The following is a 19,584-nucleotide window of genomic DNA, read 5'->3' as shown; positions in this document are numbered from 1 at the left end:
GCATACGTCCCCATCTGCTGACTCAGGGATCGAGACTTGGCTGCACGATCCGTTACAGCCATGCGCATAAGATGCCTCTCATCTCGACTGCTAGTGATACGAGGCCGTTGGGATCCAGCACGGCGTTCCGTATTACCCTCCTGAACCCACCGATTCCATATTCTGCTAACAGTCATTGGATCTCGACCAACGCGAGCAGCGAAGTCGCGATACGATAAACCGCAATCGCGATAGGCTACAATCCGACCTTTATCAAAGTCGGAAGCGTGATGGTATGCATTTCTCCTCCTTAGACGAGGCATCACAACAACGTTTCACCAGGAAACGCCGGTCAACTGCTGTTTGTGTATGAGAAACTTTCCTCATATGAGCACGTTGTAGGTGTCGCCACCGGCGCCAGCTTTGTGTGAATGCTCTGAAAAGCTAATCATTTGCATATCACAGCATCTTCTTCCTGTCGGTTAAATTTCGTGTCCGTAGCACGTCATCTTCGTGGTGTAGCAATTTTATTGGTCAGTAGTGTATTTTGTTGTAGTGATGACCAGAGTAAGGAGACATAGCTACGCGAGATGTCGGTCTCTGTGGCGCACCTGGGAGTGGTCGTGCGAGAAGAGGGCGTCGAAGGCGAACAGCTTGGGTGCCAGCACGCGCCGGTCCTGGTCGACGGCGGGCGCCGTGGCGGCGGCGGCCGGCTGGAACAGCGCCACCTGCTTCTTGCCGCAGTCGACGCTCAGGTGCGACGCTGGCGCCCCCTCGCCGCCGGACACCCGCAGCATCACCTTCACCTGCAAGCGGCACGTCGCTCCGTATCAGCCAGCAGCCAGCAAGTACCCATCCTGGCCTACAGTAAACCAGTCAATGAAGCGAAATTAGGGGACAAAAATTGTGAAGTCGCTAATTTTTGCACTGGACTATGAGGGATTATCATGAACAACATACTAAGAATCCTGACCAGTGTGGTGTGAGCGTTGGGATGGGGGTGGATTTGAAGGTCATGTTTTTATTTTGTTCTCGAATAAATCGAAAAAGCAATGTCTAGCAAAAATATTTCCTAGCACAAAATTTGTTGTGTACATAGTTCCGCGTAGTCAGCGCGTACCCACTAGAGCGCGCGCCGCTAAGCACAACAGCGCAGGCGCAGCGCTCGTCCGTCTTCGCACTACGACATGGCGCTGTCTTAAGGACGGACCAAATTCTGCTTCCGCCGATCCGCGTATTAATATGTAATGCAGCCAATGAGATTGCTGCTAACGTAGAACCTTTTCTCCTCGCAGATCACTCTCGCGCAGTAATACCTGAACGCACGAGGTATTATAACGAGTGTACAGACCTCCGATTAGTCAGTCTGCATCAGTCTATAGTCAAGTTTCAGTCTGCGCCTAATAAGATTAGCATATTCCTGTACATAGCCATGAAGATAAATGAATAGACACTTTGTCAAGTATCAGAGATATGTGAGAATAAGATTAACGTACCAAGACCAAAGGAACTTCAGATTGTCAATTGCAAACAGCATCCAGAATCAAGTTACGTAATGTCTATGATTTTTATTGTTTTAATAAATGTGTGTGAAAATTAATCAAGTTCTGTTTAAAGTTGGTCACAGTCAATCTGCTACTCTAGGCGTGCAAGTGGCATTTCTATCGTCTGACCTAACGGCAGAAGATAAACACGCCACGATAAGACCACGAGACATATTGCTGACACTCGCCTACTTCGTTAGAGCGATAAGTCAACTAATCTGGTGGTGTGGGTACCGAAGGTCTTTCAGTACGCACACCACAAAATTAAACTAAATAAGTAATTTAGAAAGATCTGCTTCAGTTGTACTAACTATTTAGTCGAACCATAACCGGTTTCCAGGCTTTTTAAATCCCATCTTCAGGTGTTTACCTGCTTGTACACCGTTGGCGTCTGCGCTACACCGCGCTTCCAGACATCCGGCGTGGCCCTCTACTCAGTAGTGGTTGGTGGTTCAAATGGCTCTAAGCACTATGGGACTCAACTTCTGAGTCATCAGTCCCCTAGAACTTTGAACTACTTAAACATAACTAACCTAAGGACATCACATACATCCATGCCAGAGGCAGGATTCGAACCTGCGACCGTAGCGCTCGCGCGGTTCCAGACTGTAGCGCCTAGAACCGCTCGGCCACTCCGGCCGGCAGTGGCTGGTGTTTCTACCGTGAAGATGTCTGGCGGCGGACAGTTTAAACCAACATGCGGTAACTTAAGCTCTTGCACTGACTGGCCTAACCACGTGCAATGTGTTACCGAATACAATAATTTCGAACACCCGAAGATGGGATTTTAAAATCCCGAACCCGGTCATGTTTTGAATACATAATTAGTGCAACTCAAACGAAACACTCTCAATTAAATACCATGCCTCTCAGTTGCGATTGCCCCACGTACCAAATCTTGCAAACTAAATAGAAGTTCCTACAAAAAAGATCTCGTTTATTTTTTTTCTCTACGGCTAATAATTTTCACAATACAGGGACGGAAAAATCGCAGATTATTAAAAGTACAGGTCTAGCGGTAGAATATTGATGTTTATCTTTAAACGAAGTCAGTTAACATCAAATATTGAACGTGTGTACCACTTGTAAGTGCGGGAGGGTCTTATTAAGGGATAAACTGTGTTCCAGATGTGTAACCGGGTGCAGAGTGGAGGGGAGTGGAGGGTTTGGGGAGTTGTGTAGGATAGAAGCGCGAGAGAATGTAGGGGGCCGTATTGTCTTCATGCATTTCCCTCCTTCACAGCCGTGTAAATTGAATGTTGAGCAGGCGATTCCCCATGCTGTCTATCCCACTACATCACAAGTAGCGACTAAGCGATGTCTCATAAAGTTATGCGGGCCCTCCATGGCCCGCCTTATGAATCACTTGCAAAGCAAGGTGTCTTTATTTTGCACAAAATGCGTTAACACTACATGAAATGCAGATACAAGTTACCAATGGCACTATAGCATGTGAACAAAATCCACATAAATCTTAGAACACTATTCTACTCTGCTAGAGGAGAAACAGATTCTTAGTTCTCATGAGCGCCAGCTGTACGAGTAAAAAAGTGATCTTTAATCCAATGCCCACCCCAACGCTCACAACCTACCACTGAGGATTTTTCGTATGTTGTTCGTGACTCTCTCAGCTAGCGGAAAACTACTTTTATTTTCAGTTTTTACGTTGCTTGAACTGCAAATAAACCGAAATAATGCTCGATACATTGCATTTATTAACATTTTCATACAACACGCGAAAAAGGTTAAGACCAATTTGGGATTGCAAGTAAATTTGTCGTGAAGTATTATAAGGCGTAAACGAAAACTTCGTATTGTTGCATGCCAGTATTTTACAGGGCAGTAAAACGGATAAAATTATAAAATTTCCAGAGCGAAGCTGTCTCGCTTCATTACGGTAACGCCGACAGAAGGCGGCCACAATAAAACATTTTGTCACCGAGACTGGGTCAGGGAAAAACACGAAATCGGCGTTTCTGATGAGCCAGGCAGCAGATTTCAGCAGAAAGTAGTTCGTCGGAGGCCTCAAGCAGGGTCGGGTCACATTCATTATGGGACAAAAGAAATGCAAAGACGAATGCAACAAACGCATCATAAGCTCTTAAAAACTAGTTCTATGTTATAACAAACTGGCTAAGCAAGAACAACAGAAGGTAAACCACTGAAAACTTCTTAATAGCAAGCCCTATGCGATCATGACGAATTTCGACGGGTAAAAATAGATTCGCTTCAAAAATACTCCAGCAGTTTAGTCCGTAAGGCAGTCAGTCAGACGGATCGATGGTGTGTATAACGTTCGCAATCGATTCTCTGATTGTATCGAACTGACGTCTGGCAACTGTCTCTTTCAGATTTCCTGCACGCTACGGACAACAACAGCCGCTACAGGGGGAAATGGTTACTTCGCCATAATGACCAGTCGCAGAGTTCAACACGAAGTCCGCCTCTGTCGGAGATGGGAGGACCTGGAGGGCTTTCTGCTCCACCAGGTTCAGGACACCAGCGTTCCTGACATTCCGGCAGACATAATAACGCGTACCTGGGCGGCAGGCCAATATCTTCGAACTTGACGGCTACACGGCGGAAGACGAAGAAGGATGATGAGCAAAAGGGAGCAGAGCACCTCCCAAGTCGGCGTGTGTAAGCTCAATACACGCGCCTCCGTCACTCAACGCCGCGGTGTCGCGGTACAGCCGGAGCCGTCACCGCAAACGTCGAACATCCAGTGTAGCAGCCAGCTGAAACGAAGTACGTGGTGTCAGCTGCCTTGAGTGGGCTGAATTCTGCTTACGACGTGATTCCAAAGTGGGCACTGACAGACGATGCCGACCACGAATCAATACGCTACCTGTATTTGCATTGTAATAAACGACTAATTCTGAATGTCTTTCACTACGATTACCGGCGACTACAGGTCACTACCACGCTTCCAAGGAAAACTTACAATGAGTGAACTGGGAGGGAGCCTCCTGAAACAAAACCAATTCTACTCACGCCATCCCAACAGTCGCTTGTTGCAGTATGTTAAACTACATGCCTTTTATTAATTTGCAGTAGGTGATTTACAGGAGCTAGGGTGATATTCATCATTAGAAACTGTAGAAGCAGTAATTTTCTCGACATCCTGTATACGTTGTAAACGCCGCCTTTTTACAATATCATTATTGTTTTAATGTTTCTTTCGAAAAGAAAATTTGGTTCACTTTCATGAAAGTCTCTCTCTCTCTCTCTCTCTCTCTCTCTCTCTCTCTCTCTCTCTCTCTCTCTTCTCGTACAGTTTGGCAGTAAAACACGCGTAACACAGTATTTCGCATCGAGGGTAGCTGGCGATGTAAAACGGAATGAATTTTCATGAAATCGTCCCAGAACGTGATTTCTTTTTCTCTGTCGATGAGATAAGAGCTGTTTAGCAGCTTTCTGAACAAATTCTTCACCAGTGGATAAACCATTAACTGCCGAGGACTGCTCGAAGGTAAAAAATGAAACTAACTGAATATGAACTTCTGTACGCTTTAATTACAACTCCTTATTGGACAGTTGCTTGCAGAATTCTTCCTCTCCAGGAAATATTCTGGCAATTACAAATTTTTCCTTATTTTTCCCCTTCATGATCTGTAATTAAATACTAAAAAATACAATGTATTGAGCATTTCACTGAGGTGACAAAAGTCATTGGACAGCGATATGCACATATACAGATGACTGTACTATCGCGGACGTAAAGTATAAATCACCCGTGCATAGGTGAATCTGTCATTTGTACTGACGCGATTATGGTCACACGAAGGGAATTAACAGACTCTGAGCCTGGAATGGTAGTTCGAGATAGACGCATACGACATTCCATTTCGGGTATAGTTAGGGAATTCAGTATTCGGAGATTCACAGTGTTGAGAGTGTGCCGAGAATATAAAATTTCAGGCATTACCTCTAATCGCGGACAGAGACGTGGCCGACGACCTTCACTTAACGACCGAGAGCAGTGGCTTTTGCGTAGATTTGTCAGTGCTCACAGACAGGACAACACTGCGTGAAATATCCGTAGAAATCTAGATTTGGCCCCGTTCCTCACAAGCGACTTCTAATCAAGCTGCGGGCCAATGGCGTATCGTCTCAGCTGTGCGACTGGATTCGTGATTTCCTGTCAGGAAGGTCGCAGTTCGTAGTAATAGACGGCAAATCATCGAGTAAAACTGAAGTGATATCAGGTGTTCCCCAGGGAACCGTCCTGGGACCTCTGCTGTTCCTGATCTATATAAATGACCTGGGTGACAATCTGAGCAGTTCTCTTAGGTTGTTCGCAGATGATGCTGTAATTTACCGTCTAGTAAGGTCATCCGAAGACCAGTATCAGTTTCAAAGCGATTTAGAAAAGATTGCTGTATGGTGTGGCAGGTGGCAGTTGACGCTAAATAACGAAAAGTGTGAGGTGATCCACATGAGTTCCACAAGAAATCCGTTGGAATTGGATTACTCGATAAATAGTACAATTCTCAAGGCTGTCAATTCAACTAAGTACCTGGGTGTAAAAATTACGAACAACTTCAGTTGGAAAGACCACATAGATAATATTTTGGGGAAGGCGAGCCAAAGGTTGCGTTTCATTGGCAGGCCACTTAGAAGATGCAACAAGTCCACTAAAGAGACAGCTTACACTACACTCGTTCGTCCTCTGTTAGAATATTGCTGCGCGGTGTGGGATCCTTACCAGATGGGATTGACGGAGGACATCGAAAGGGTGCAAAAAAGGGCAGCTCGTTTTGTATTATCACGTAGTAGGGGAGAGAGTGTGGCAGATATGATACGCGAATTGGGATGGAAGTCATTAAAGCAAAGACGTTTATCGTCGCGGCGAGATCTATTTACGAAATTTCAGTCACCAACTTTCTCTTCCGAATGCGAAAATATTTTGTTGAGCCCAACCTACATAGGTAGGAATGATCATCAAAATAAAATAAGAGAAATCAGAGCTCGAACAGAAAGGTTTAGGTGTTCGTTTTTCCCGCGCGCTGTTCGGGAGTGGAATGGTAGAGATATAGTATGATTGTGGTTCGATGAACCCTCTGCCAAGCACTTAAATGTGAATTGCAGAGTAGTCATGTAGATGTAGATGTAGATGTAGGGGCCGGCCGTTGTGGCCGAGCGGTTCTAGGCGCTTCAGTCTGGAACCACGCGGCTGCTACGGTCATAGGTTCGAATACTGCCTCGGGCATGGATGTGTGTGATGTCCTTAGGTTAGTTAGGTTTAAATAGTTCTAAGTCTAGGGGATGATTACCTGAGATGTTAACTCCCATAGTGCTTAGAGCCATTTGAACATTTGAACCATCAATGCGAGACGTACAACTAACATATCCTTTAGGGCAGTGCAGCGTCGTTTGGCTCTAATGGGTTATGGCATCATATGATCGACGTTAGTCCTTTACTGCTAGCGCGTCATCACCTGCAACGCCTCTCCTGACCTCGTGACTGTATCGGTTGGATCCTAGACGACAGGAAACCCGTGGCGCGGCCAGATGAGCCCTGAATTCAGTTGGTAAGGGCTGATGCTATGGTTCGAGTGAGGCGCAGAACCCACGAAGCCATGGATCCAATTTCTCAACAATGCACTTTGAAAGTTGGTTTTTGCTCCATGTTACGTTTACATGGAACTGTCTGGATCCAATGGTCCAAATGAACCTATCACTGAATGGAAATGGTAATGTTCGACTATCTGGGGATCATTTGCAGCCATTCATGGCTTCATGTTCCCAAAAACGATGTTACGTCACTGGGCCACAATCACTCATGACTGGTTTCGAGAAAATTCCGGACAGTTCGAACTAATAATTTGGCTACCAAGATCACTCTACATGAATCCCATTGACGCAATCGAGAGGTCAGTTCGCCCGCAACATACTGCACCTGAAACACTTTCGCAATTATGCACGGTTATAGAGGCAGCGTGGATCAGTAATTTTGCAGGGGGCTTCCATGCCACGTCGAGTAACTCCTCTACGACGGGTAAAATGATGTCCGACACGATCTTAGGAGGTATCCCATTACATTTGTCACCTCAGTGTATTTAGATTTATTGTCAACGTACAATTTTTAACGCAAAAATTGAAAATAAAAAAAATGCTTTCGTGTAGATACCCAACCACCCGACCCCCGAATTACCGTGCAGCGCTAACTACTGTTTAGAAGCAGCGGCGACGTAAGAGGCCCACTCTCAGCCCGACCCGCACCAGAACTGCAGTGTTATCTAATTGCTACGCCATCTGTAGCTCCCACATCAGTCACCTTCATTTCCGGCCGAGCTCTGCATATAATACGAATTTGGGCGAAATTGGTGTTTACGAGTAGACGTTGTTCCCTCGTAAGCCTAGGTAGTTGGCAGTTATAGCGTAGCATTTACGATTTTGCCTTTTAGACTATTGTTTTACCTCTGTTTTACTCCAAAGCAGCTGTATATATAGTCATTTAGAGTTGTTTTCTGTTTTTCTTGGCCGCTCATAGATTGATGAAACAGACTGCAGAAGCTAAAAACGGTCACATTGCTCATTGCTCATTGATCTCTGGTCTTCGCGATTCTAAGTGAAATGATTGTGCTATTGAGGTATAGTAGTTGTTATGGGCAAGTGACAATATGAGTGAAAATTATTTCCTGGTGTTTACTTTTGTGATTTAAGAACATAGCGTTCAGTTATTTAAGTAAAACCACTTAATTCTCCTAACGTTAAAGAAATCTGATTGATGAAATGTGAGAAACTATAAGTAACTAAGTTTATAATATGTGATGCATTAAGTTCTTATCTGGTGTGTGGCAGTTTTCTTACGAAATTTGATGATCATTTTCTGCAATCGACAAAAGACCTACACTTCGGAAACCACATTTTCAAACTATTAGCTTTAACCCCAGTAATGACAAAAATGTGATTCGTTTATTTAAAATTCACACCAGGTAGAACGAACAGATTCTTTGGATTTATATCGGTGATTACATACCCTCATCGTGGTCCCGATTCGTTGCATATAAGCTACTGCATCACCCTCAAACGGAAACTTTTTCTTCTCCCATTGTACAATGCAGTTCTATACTCGTAGGTTGCAGCGTCAGAAATGTTGTACGAAATGTTGAGAGACTTGCAGATCACGGCCTTGTGGTGCAACTCTAAGTAAACGTAATTCACGCGCGAAAGATATCCCAAAAGTCAAACTACATGTTATACTAAAGGTGATCTTAGCGTTATAATCCTCTTCTAACCTACGACACCCTAAAAATTAGGGGACACTTTTATAACTTAACTCTTTTGGTAAACCTGGATCATTATGGAGCATCTTCTCGACAGTAGGAATGTTCTCAGCACTGACGGATCTCATTATTTATTGACTACGTACACAACTGAATCACATCAGTCTAGCTTCGAGTAACTGAGGTAGCCGTGGAATCCCGTCCCACACCAACTGGACATACAGGCCTCAACTTGTATAACAAGCAACGCTGCCTGCCGCCACATATTGAAGGGTGAGTCACGAAAAATTCTCACAATGAAGTGACTCATTCTTCAACTTGCCTTCTGACATCTGCAGTCGCACAGATAAATACACTACGTTACAGAACTGGCTTAATGCATTTTATTGTACAGGGTTATTTACAAGTACCTCCAGTGTTTCCCAAGACGACTACACAAAAAATAGAAAACACAGGAAGCACACACATACTCTTACGTATGGATAGAGTTTATAACTTACGTTATATGTAGACCCTCAATAAAGGCACCGTTTGTGACGCCTCTAACGCAAGTGCGTTCGTGGAATCCATTGAAGTCTCTACTTCACTGCCTGAGAAGACGCAACTTTAGCAACCTGCTCTGGAAATCTGTTCATTGGGTTGCCTATATTCGATGTGACGATAAGGAGCAGGTGATTCTTCTCCAAGTTCTGACACCCCTCACTTTGCGCTCTGCAACTATGCCGCGGCAATCGTTAGAAATCGAAACTTGCAGAGATGCTCTGTTGGTACGCATTTTTGGTTACCAAAACCGAGCCGCGGATTTAATAGGAATGAACATAAAATTGCTGTAATTTTTAGATGTATTACCAAGGTCCGATTTCGAACAACCTTAATGTTTTTCTTGACATCTTTATCCGTTTCCGAATCACAGAGGCTAAAAAGTACCCCAACTGTACACGTAAAATACGCATGTAGTTAACAAAGCGACGCAGCTCGGAGAAATATGCTGTAAAGTGTTTCCGTTATCATCTGAGAACCCCATGTTGTAGTACTGAAGCACATCCAAAATTTACATGCACTTAAAATTCGGTCTCAAGTGTAAAATTAGTTTTTGGTTATTTCAATTTCACGTAAGTAACCTATCAAAACTTTACAAAACCATGAAGTTCTTGTTACTTGAGTGATATGGCCTGCTGTAGTAGGGAAAAGAAGCGAACCAGCGGAAAAATACTTCTATCAGAGCACAAAAAGGCGAATATGCTCCTGTTTTGAAAGACTCTGACTGACGTGAGGGGTACTAGCTGGTTATTTTTACCTCCCTCAGCACCGTAAAAATTTTCTCAAAATTTTGACATGCGACGATATTCGCTTTTTATGTTGAAAGAAAAGGAGGCAGAGGAAGTGGTAAAGAAGTGGAAAACTAATAAATACTGGAAGATAGTAGACAGAAAGAGAGAAAGTGACAATGGCAGTTTGAGAGAAATAAATGGACTCAGTAGCAGTGGAAGATTGTTAACAGTCTGAACAGTCCTAGAAAAAAGGGAAGAGAGAGTGCTAGTGGGAGGGGAAAAAAAGAGAAAGGGCAGGTGTACGAAAGTGGTATTGAGAATTCGAGTGCATGAAAATGACGAAGGGGAAGAGAGAGATAGTAAAAGTAAAAAAAGGCATCAGTAGAGGGAAGGAATGAATGAGGTATTAGCAGTAAGAGAGAGCAACAAGGAGACAATACAGTGTGAGGAGACAGTGGTAGTAGGACAGAACGAAGAATAATATGGCTGTCAGTCATGAGACAGTGACAGTTAGACCCTAAAAGATGATACCAATAAGTTAGGTTAATGTGTGTGTGAGAAATTGCAAATGGGTGTGGTTGACTATGAGCGACTTACAGCAATGGATTAGTGAGTGTGAGGGAGTTACAGTTAGGGGGAATAGCGAAAGTGAGATGTGAGTCGATATTAAAAGAGAGCGAATATTTTGAAAAAAATTTAAAGGTACTAAGGAAGGTAGGAAGAGACAGCTGATACCCGAGTACTAGGAAAGGGTCTTCTAACACAGGAGCAAGTTAGCCTTTTTTGTGCTCCGATGGGAGCATTTTTTCATTGATCACCTGATAAATCTCATTTTTATGTTTCCCTTCTAGTTTCCACGCAGTCGTCTTCTGGACCCCTGGCGATGCTTATGAACGGCCCTGCATGGATAAGCATTAAAAACGGAGCTAAGTAAGAACACGAGAATATGATCTTGGAGCAAGTATGTACAAACATTTAATGAACTCCAAAAATGTTCAAATGTGTGTAAAATCTTATGGGACTTAACTGATAAGGTCATCAGTCCCTAAGCTTAGACACTACTTAACCTAAATTATCCTAAGGACAAACACACACACCCGTGCCCGAGGGAGGACTCGAACCTCCGCCGGGACCAGCCGCATAGTCCATGACTGCAGCGCCTTCACCGCTCGGCTAATCCCGCGCGGCTAATGAGCTCCGTTATCAAAGAGTAAAGGCTCTTTGACCTAATGCCACTGTTTTTCCTGTTGACAACTCAGATAAATCGCTTTCTATAATGATCTGATAAACCTACTCCTCTCCTGTGCTCACCTCTTCATCTCAGAGCAACAGTGCAACCTACGTCCTCTATTATTTGCTGGATATATTCCAATCTCTGTCTTCCTCTACAGTTCTTGCCTTCTACAGCTCCCTCTAGTACCATGGAAGTCATTCCCTCATGTCTTAACAGATGCGCTATCGTCCTGTCCCTTCTCCTTGTCAGTATTTTCCACATTTTCCTTTCCTTTCCAATTCTGCGCAGAACCTCTTCATTCCTTACCTTATCAGTCCACCTAATTTTCAGCATTCGCCTGCAGCACTGCATCTCATATGCTTCGATTCTCTTCTGTTCCTGTTTTCCAACAGGCCATGTTACACTCCATACAATGCTGTGCTCCAGACGTACATTTTCAGAAATTTCTTCCTCAAATTTAGCCGATATTTGGTAGTAGTATACTTCTCTTGGCCAGGAATGACCTTTTTGCCATTGTCAGTTTTCCTTTGATGTTCTCCTTGCTCCGTCCGTCACTAGTTATTTTACTGCCTACGTATCATAATTCCTTAACTACTTCTACTTCGTGACCATCGATCCTGATATTAGGCTTCTCGCTGTTCTCATTTCTACTACTTCTCGTTACCTTCGTCTTTCTTCGATTTACTTTCAGTCCATACTCTGTACTCATTATACTGTTCATTCCATTCAGAAGATCATGTAATTCTTCTTCACTTTCACGCAGGATAGCAATGTCATCACCGAATCGTATCATTGATATCCTTTCACCTTGAATTTTAGTTCCACTGCTGAAACTTTCTTTTATTTCCATCATTGCTTCCTCGGTGTACAGATTGAATTGTAGGGGCGAAAGACTACATCCTTGTCTTACATCCTTTTTAATACGAGCCGGCCGGAGTGGCCGAGCGGTTCTAGGCGCTACAGTCTGGAGCCACGCGGCAGCTACGGTCGCAGGTTCGAATCCTGCCTCGGGAATGGATGAGTGTGATGTGCTTAGGTTTGTTAGGTTTAAGTAGTTCTAAGTTGTAGGGGACTGATGACCTGAGAAGTTAAGTCCCATAGTGCTCAGAGCCATTTGAAGCATTTTTTTCTTAATACGAGTACTTCGTTCCTGCTCGTTCACTCTTATTATTCTCTCTTGGCTGTTGTACATATTGTATATGATCCGTCTCTCCAAAACGCTTACCCCTATTTTTCTCTTAATTTCGAACATCTTGCACCATTTTACATTGTCGAACGCTTTTTCCAGGTCGACAAATCCTATGAACGTATCTTGATTTTTCTACAGTCTTGCTTCCATTATTAAACGCAACATCAGAATTGCCTCTCTCGTGCCTTTACCTTTCATAAAGTCGTCTAGCGCATTCTCCAGTCAGCAGCTTGGGTGCATGAGCTGTTACTCTGATTGTGCGATAATTGTCTATTGTCTATTGTTTCTCAAGATATATGCACTGTACAAGTAGAGTACAGACGGTGGTAGGCGTAATGTGATTCATCAGTGGCAGTCACGTGATACCAGTGAAAAATGTAAAATAAACATCTCCGTAGATGTGGAGGGGCACTGATAGAGAACATGAAAGATAACAATTTCAAGGGACGTAGCAGTAACTTATCGTGGTCTTCCATCTGGTACAACGTAGATCCAGCTCTTGACGTAAAGTTTCATTTTCACAATTGCGCAGTGTCATCAGACCTCTTTCTACAATTTTTACACACGTACTTTCTCTGAAAGCATTAGTTCATAACAGAAAATAGATTTTCTTCGATACCTGTAATTCTGTATCTATTAAACATGTTTCTTTGTCAACTTTGTCTCTGAAAAGCGTGTTTATTCTGCTAATTATTTGCGCTCCTTCATATGGCCGAAATGCCTAATGCTTGTATCTCCATTGCATCCGTTCAAGTAATGGCACCAGGGTGCTTACAGTGCCTGTAATTTTTTGGCGCTGCCATTGTTTGTCTTCAGGCTCAGCTCCATGGCGTCTGCGGCTGCCTTCCTCTTTCTCATTCAGTGGCTCCTCGTAACTAACTCCCTGCGACGCAGGACCGCAGACACCATGTCTGATTTAGGTAACACTAGAGAAAACATTCTAAAATCCACCAGGAGCACATCATCTTCAGCAAATAAATGCAAATTTAGTTTCTTGATACAGACAGTTTCATTTTCTGTAGTACAAACATTGGATAAGTATTGCCAATGTTATACACAGACCTGTCGACCAAAAAGCAGAGTTTCATAAATGGCCACCTACTGTCCGTGTGGTTTCACCTAATGCAGCTGACATGGTCGATAATTTGAATGAAACACAATGTATCACTGGCCATATTAACCTTTTTTTTCTTTTGAGTCATCAGTCTTCTGTCTGTTTGATGTGCCCCCCCCCCCCCCCCCAACCCCAGAATTCCTCTCCTGTGCCAACCTCTTCATCTAGGAATAAACTACATTGTTGCAAACTACATTCTCGACTATTTGCTGTATGTAGTCCACTCTCTGTCTTCCCCTACAGATTTTATTCTTTTACAGCTCCCTGTAGCACCATGGAAATTATTCCCTAATGTCTTAACAGATGTCCTACGATCTTGCCCCCTCTTCTTGTCAGTGTTTTCCATGTATTCCTTCCCTCGCCGATGCTATGGAGTTTCTCCTCATTGCACACCTTATCAGTCCAGATAATTTTTTTGTAGCACCATATCTCAAACGGTTCGATTCTCTTTTGTTCCGGTTTTCTCATGGTTCATGATTTATTGCCATACAATGCTCTCCCCCAAACGTCCGTTCTCAGTAATTTCTTTCTGAAATTAAGGCCCAACTGTGATACCGATAGACTTATTTTAATCAGGAACGCCCTCTTTGCCTATACTGATATCTACTCTTTATATCCTCCTCGCTTCGTCAGTCATGAATATGCTTGCTAATAGCATATGTCTTTGTATAGACTCCTGAGTTATGCAGCAATGTGTTGACCGCCCCGATAGCTATCGCTTCACTTGTGGCGGCCATCTCATTAACTGGAAATGGGTGCAGCAGAGGCTGGGCCTGATTACCCGCAGCAGCCCAGCCAGCCACTGCACCGACATCCTGCTCTGGCCGGACGCGAAACATTTTCCCGCTACCAAGAACAACACCGTGATGTGGCTGTTAGGACAGTTTGTGACATATATCATCATCCACAATAGCGAGGCTTATATGAGAACGGCACGTTGGAAGGTGAAACGTTACCTAAATTTCAGGACGATGTTTGGTAACATGTTGGACATAATTTTTGAAACACAAGGCGTAGGGTAATTCTCGACGCCAGTAAGGACACGAATCACATGTAAGACTATGTAGCGAACAAAATACACAACGAACAAGGGGTTACACCTGTTCCTAGGACTGCTCCCGGCTTCTCAATGGTGTTATTAACTTCATTTGACGTTTTCCTTAATTTATGTTGCCTGTGCATGTCTTTTTTATCCGTTTGTATGCTCCAAATGACTTTCTGTGAAGAGTTTGGAAGGTTGTGAATCAATTGACAGAACTGCAATTCTAGTTAAGACGCAAAATATATATATATATATATATATATATATATATATATATATATATATATATATATTGTAATTCTCTTTAATGTGTTTGCGTTTTGGTTCTATGTCTTTGTCTGGACTAAAGATGCTATTGTCAATTTAATATTTTTGCTCTGTTTTGTAAGCTCACAAATGGCACGGTATTGAAATGTATGTTATCTTCAATCTATTGTAGGATACAATTCGTGCTGAAACAGTTCCAGTATTTCACTATTTTGTTTTTGCGCTTATGTGCTTATACGATTGTTTCAATACAGAAAAAAAATAGCTGAGTGGTCAGTTCGGCGCTAGCGGCCGTGCGAAACGGAGGTCCGATACTTCCGTCTGTGGGGCGTGTGCGAGTGTTTGCTTACTTGTGGACTTAGTCTACGCGCGGGCTAGTAACAACGATCATGGCGAACAAGTACAGGAAAACTACATTACGATTCAATTTCTGCAAAGACTACGAACGACTAAAGGCTTTAGCAGTGGAATGATTCATTCGAGAGGACGTCAAGATACCGCCAAACGATATTGTCGGAATTCACCTGTCCATCGTTAGTCCCACGGTGTATGTTAAGATGGTAAATGACGCGGCGTGTGAGAGAATTCTACAGGCGACAAAATCAGGTCTCCGATTTTGCCATAGTGACGGGAATGTCGGCACGGTAACTGTAGAACATGCTGGTCTGGGTGTACGGACAATACGTGTTTTTGAGCTGCCATTTGAGCTCCCGGCTGACGAAGTTATCGAGGCTTTTAAGCCATACGGCACGGTACATGGTCACACAGCAGAACGCTGGACACAATTCGCCACATACTCCGTTCTGAACGGAGTGCGGCAGATCACTATTGATTTTCAGAAGCATGTACCGTCCTATCTGACAATTGGTGGTTGTCGGGCGGTGGTGATTTACGATGGTCAACCACGTACATGTTCTGGATGTGGCCAGGAGGGACACCTCAGGTCGAACTGTATGCAACGGCGGATTACGCAACTGCCTTCAGATGTGTGGGAGCCGTCGCCGGCGATGACAGTACTACCGATCACCTATGCCAAAGCCCTCACTGCGTCCGCTGATGACCTAGGACCCGGTGGAAGATCAAGATGGCACTTTCCGAAACCTTGTAGCAGACGTCGGGATGACAGAGGATGCTGCTCCATCGAGCATACAATCTACGGCGACAACATCAGTTGGGACCAAACTCCCACCAAGCACACCGATAGTACACGAAGCAGTTCCAGCCACTACGGATGCTGTTCCGTCTGGAACGCGCTCTGTGACGACAACATCAGTTTCGACCGAACTCCCGCCAAGTACAACGATGGGAGTCGAAACACTTCCAGTTCCTACGGATGCTTTTCTGTCGGGCAGCCGTGATTCCCTACAATCTGAGGACACGGAAGGAAGATCACGCAAGCAACGTTCCCCGAAAAGAAGGAAACGGCGTCGTCGCACGACATCTAATAGGGATGACTCCCCTTGCCCCGACGACGATGTGCCTGTGGACCAAGATGACACAACCTCTAGGAAACAGGATGAGGCAAAGGAAACTGTTCGAGCAGACCCGCAGCGGTCTGTCACATTGACGGTACCGGGACGTGGTGATGGTGAAGAGGAATCACAACCATTTGGCTCTCCAGACGCAGATGCTGTGGCTATGGACACGAATATATCACCGCCTGCAAAGATGTGGTATGAGGATATTAGGAGGCGCCGGACGTCATACAGAGGCAGCCGGCACTCACGAAGACGGACTAATAATTGCTGAAGGTGAAGGGAGAGGGGCGAGAGAACGTCTTCTAACTCAGCCCCCAGCGCCGATGCAGGGAGATGTTGTTGCGCCTCGACATAGTGGGATTCAACGCCATGCGAACCGTATTGCGACATTAAATATAAATGACGTGCGTTCACCGGCCAAAATACACCTACTGAAGGAAACGATTTGGGCATCTGATGTGGACATTGCTTTGCTGCAGGAAGTGCACATAGCTGCACTCCCATACATCGCAGGCTACCAATCCTATTCGTCACATGGAGATCACAATGGGAGTGGGGTGGCAGTTTACGTGCGAGATGGCTTCCCAGTGGAAAACGTGTGTTACCTTCCGTCGGCCAGGGGAATGGCTTTCACGACGTTTGGGACACGCATCATCACTCTTTATGCACCGTCGGGAAACAATCGGCGGCGGGAAAGGGCGCGATTTTATGCAGAAGACATTGCCCCACTTTTCCATGGACGTTATGAATGTGTAATAATTGGTGGAGATTTCAACTGTGTTGTCAGCCAGAAAGACCAATGGCCGCAAGCAATCATCAGCCAGAAGTAGCGAATCGTAGTAAACGACCTTGTACTTAGTGACACGTGGGAATTACGACATGGAGATGCACCGGGATACACCTATGTGACAAGTCATTCGGCGAGCAGGTTGGATCGCATTTATATCTCACGGGCTCATGCAAATGATGTCCAGGACGCGGAGCGCTGGCCATTGGCATTTTCCGATCACAGCGCTTACATCTGTACGGTGCTTCTTCCCCGTAGAGAGGTGTGGAACAGTAAGGCCCCGTGGAAATTAAACATTCAACATCCACATGATCCTGAATGCCGTCAACGGATCCTTGAGACATGGACGATGTGCGAGCGAAGGGTTGGAAGGTATGCGACGAAGCTTCATTGGTGGCTGACTTGTGCTAAACCGGCGCTTCGCCGTGCGTTCATCTCATATAGCAGGGAGATGGCAGAATGGCGCCACCGTACGACCGACTTTTATTTTGCAGCGCTGCGCGACCTGGATGATGGTCCGCTGGGACAGGACATCTGGATCGAACGCAAAAGGATAAAAGCTAAACTAGTGGCTTTAGCTCGGAAACATCTTCAGGGAACCATGGTGCGCGCCAGATGTCACGATACGATAATGCACGAGATTCCTTCCATGCACCACGTCGTGAATGAACCAAAGCACCGACGACGCATTTTGGTACGGGAATTAATTACCCGCGAAGACCGAAGAGTGACGCGTCAAGCGGACATTGTCTCTGCATTCGTCGACCATTACCAACACATCTATCGGGAAGAAACAGCCCCTGTCGATGACCTCGAACGTATAGCCACGTACATCTCCCGTACATACATCTCCCGTACACTGACGGTGGAAGCCGCGGGAACCTTACTGGAAGCCATTAGCTGTGAGGAAGTACATGATGCGATCGCAAAGGGTGCGTTGAATCGGTCCCGAGGCATTGATGGACTTCCTGCTGAATTTTATCGAGAGTTTCGCAACGAAATGGCACCGCGATGGACGGAAATGTACAACGAGATGTTAAATTCCGATGCGCCTATTCCACCGGCTTTTATGGTGGAAGGCCTCTTGGTGCAAGTACATAAACCGAATCCAGGAATTACGGTCACACATTATCGCCCCATCACCCTGCTTAATGCCGACTATAAGATCTTTGCACGGTTGCTAGCGTCCCGATTTCGTATGTTAATTCGTAGCGTTCTCTCTCCAGAACAGACGACACCGGGTGGATCGATGAACGTGCAAACAGCTACTGGCGAATGCCGTGATGTGATAGCGCTGGCGGAGGAGTGCCGGCTTAAAGCGGCGATGGTGGCGGTTGATTTTGACAGTGCTTTTGATAAGGTGCGCCACAACTATCTGTACGCTGTATTGGAACAAATGGGATTTCCAGACCGTTTTACTGGTGTCATTAGAAGGATTTATGGGGGCGCACAATCCGTGGTACAGGTTAATGGGCGTATAGCAGGACCGATTCAAATTCGACGGTCCATGCGCCAGGGCTGCCCTCTTTCGATGCTGCTGCTCGCGATAGCGTTGGAACCATTAATTGGGAGGCTAACAAATTCTCTTTCTGAGATGGAACTGCGGGGCTAAACCTTCAAATGTCGTGCCTATGCGGACGACCTCCTGCTGCTCGTTCGTTCTGAGGAAGAGGTGAAGACGGTCCTTGAACTGTTGTTGGACCACAGTGTGACGGCGGGTAGTGCAGTGAACATGAACAAATCGGCAACAATGTCGATTGGAAGGGGCCTTACGCCGGAAGAAATCAGTCCATTTCCTTATGTGCAACGGTTCCGCTATCTCGGCATAGACTTTACCTCGTCTGTAAAACATACTGCGGCAGTTAACTACCGACATATTTTACAGACAACACGTACCATGGTCCGACAACATCTCCTACGGCGTCTTGATCCTTTGCAGCGAGTCGAATATCTGAACACTTATGTGGTTTCTCGAATGGTGCATATTTCGCAGATCCTGCCCCTACCACTCACGCTCGGACGTCGCCTTCAATCAGCACTAGGCTATTTTGTGATGATTGGGTCGCCCCTCAAGGTGCGATACGCAACGCTCACGCTCCCTACGGAAAAGGGGGGACTCGGACTTACGAATGTTCACTGCCGAGCGACGGCGCTCCTTCTAGCCACGATGTACAAGCAATGGCGTAGCGGGCGTGATTCCCTTACATCCCGCCTACTGGATCTCCTAGTTCCAGCGTCCCTCACACCTCCGGTGGCGGTGGGCAACATTACGCCACATTTTGCGCATGTATCAACATTTATCGTGGAACTTAGTTATATCAGAGACGAGCTTCCTCCAACGAGACCGCCATGCGCGAAGGATTTTTATGTTTGGCTGCTACGACGGATAAGTCGTAATTTCATTGAACTCAAACACCCCAAGATGCATTGGCCGAAGATTTGGAGAC

The 19,584-nt window shown here is 45.2% G+C and overlaps 1 protein-coding gene across 1 annotated transcript in view; it reads right to left on the bottom strand.

The window, feature by feature from the left end:
• The window catches only part of LOC126416961 (kinesin-like protein KIF26A), a 197,664-nt gene that overhangs the window by 31,058 nt on the left and 147,022 nt on the right, over positions 1-19,584 (bottom strand). The window contains exon 3 of the mRNA XM_050084841.1: positions 591-785. Within this exon, the coding sequence (XP_049940798.1) occupies positions 591-785 (195 nt within the window). The remainder of the gene's footprint in view (positions 1-590; positions 786-19,584) is intronic.

This window comes from Schistocerca serialis, chromosome 8 (genome assembly GCF_023864345.2).
Source record: "Schistocerca serialis cubense isolate TAMUIC-IGC-003099 chromosome 8, iqSchSeri2.2, whole genome shotgun sequence".
NCBI lineage: Eukaryota > Metazoa > Arthropoda > Insecta > Orthoptera > Acrididae > Schistocerca > Schistocerca serialis.
The sequence above is the reverse complement of the archived record's forward strand: the minus strand, read 5'-3'. Positions and strand labels throughout refer to the sequence as shown.